Source organism: Parus major, chromosome 21, assembly GCF_001522545.3.
Source record: "Parus major isolate Abel chromosome 21, Parus_major1.1, whole genome shotgun sequence".
Classification (NCBI taxonomy): domain Eukaryota; kingdom Metazoa; phylum Chordata; class Aves; order Passeriformes; family Paridae; genus Parus; species Parus major.
Window position 1 is genome coordinate 6,419,623 of NC_031789.1, and position 1,188 is coordinate 6,420,810.

At 63.1% G+C, this 1,188-nt stretch overlaps 1 protein-coding gene across 1 annotated transcript in view; it reads left to right on the plus strand.

Moving 5' to 3' along the window:
* The first annotated feature begins 973 nt into the window (after window positions 1–973).
* The window catches only part of NOC2L (NOC2 like nucleolar associated transcriptional repressor), a 20,236-nt gene continuing 20,021 nt past the window's right edge, over window positions 974–1,188 (plus strand). Inside the window, exon 1 of the mRNA XM_033519373.1 lies at window positions 974–1,040. Within this exon, the coding sequence (XP_033375264.1) occupies window positions 1,021–1,040 (20 nt within the window). The 5' untranslated portion in view covers window positions 974–1,020. The remainder of the gene's footprint in view (window positions 1,041–1,188) is intronic.

Consider the following 1,188-nt stretch of genomic DNA (forward strand, 5'->3'; position numbering starts at 1 on the left):
GGCCCCGCTGCGGGCCCGGCACCGGCACCGGCACGGGGGCGGGGCCAGCGGGTGGGGCGGGGCCAAGAGGGAGAAAGGGGCGTGTCTATTGAGACAGGCCCCGCCCCGGTACCGCACAAAGGGTGAGATGGGCGGGGTTATACTGGGGGCGGGGCCAGCTCTGGGTGGGCGTGGCCTGAGCGGGGTGTCCCAAAGTAATTTATGCAGGAAAAGACCTTTGGGATCATGGAGGCCAACCTGGGACCTTTCCCAACCTTGTCACCAGCCCAGAGCACTGAGTGCCAGCTCCAGGAGTTCCTCAGACACCTCCAGGGATGGGGACTCCAACACCTCGCTGTGCAGACCCGTCCAAGGCCTGGCCACCCTTTCCACGGAGAAATTCCTCCTGGTGTTCAATCTCGAACCAGCTTAAAACTCTGTCCTCGTGTCCTGCCGCTTGTTAGGTGGTGGGAGAAGAGACCGACCATAGCCTTGCTGCAGGTTGTTGTGCACAGTGAGAACGTCCCCCCTGAGCCTCCTTTCTCCAGGCTCAGCTCCTTAAACTGCTGCTCATGGGACGTGTGGTGCCCTTCCCCAGCTTCATTCCCCTTCCTCGGACACACTGCAGCCCCTCAATGCCTTTCCAGTGGACACACCGCACCCCAATATCCTTGCAGTGGACACTGCAGCCCCTCAGTGTCCTTGCAGTGGACACACCGCAGCACCCCAATGAGCGGCCCAGGACTGGAAACAGCACTCGAGGCACGGCCTCTCCAGCGCAGAGAACGGAGCTAATCCCTTCCCCGCCGCCGCTGGCCGCGCCATTCCCAATTCTGTCCTGGGATGTGAGGACAGAGGGATCGGCCGGCGGGGCGGGGAGGAGGCGGGGCCAAGGGGGAAGGGGCGGAGCCAGCGTTGTTATGGGGCGTGGCTACCAATGGAAATATCCTGATTTGTATAAATATGGGCGTGGTTTGGTCGCCCCACCCCCGCCGCTCTGCACGCCGGGAGCGGAAGCGGCAGCCGCGTGGTGGAGGCAACATGGCGGCCCCCGGTAGGAGGTGAGCGCTGCACCGGGAACACCACCGGGATGAGCTTACCCTCACACGCTCCTTTCCTTTCCCTCTCACACTCACCTTTTCCCTCTCACACGCTCCTTTCCCCCCCCACACTCTCCTTTCCCCCTCACACACTCTTCCCCCCTCACGC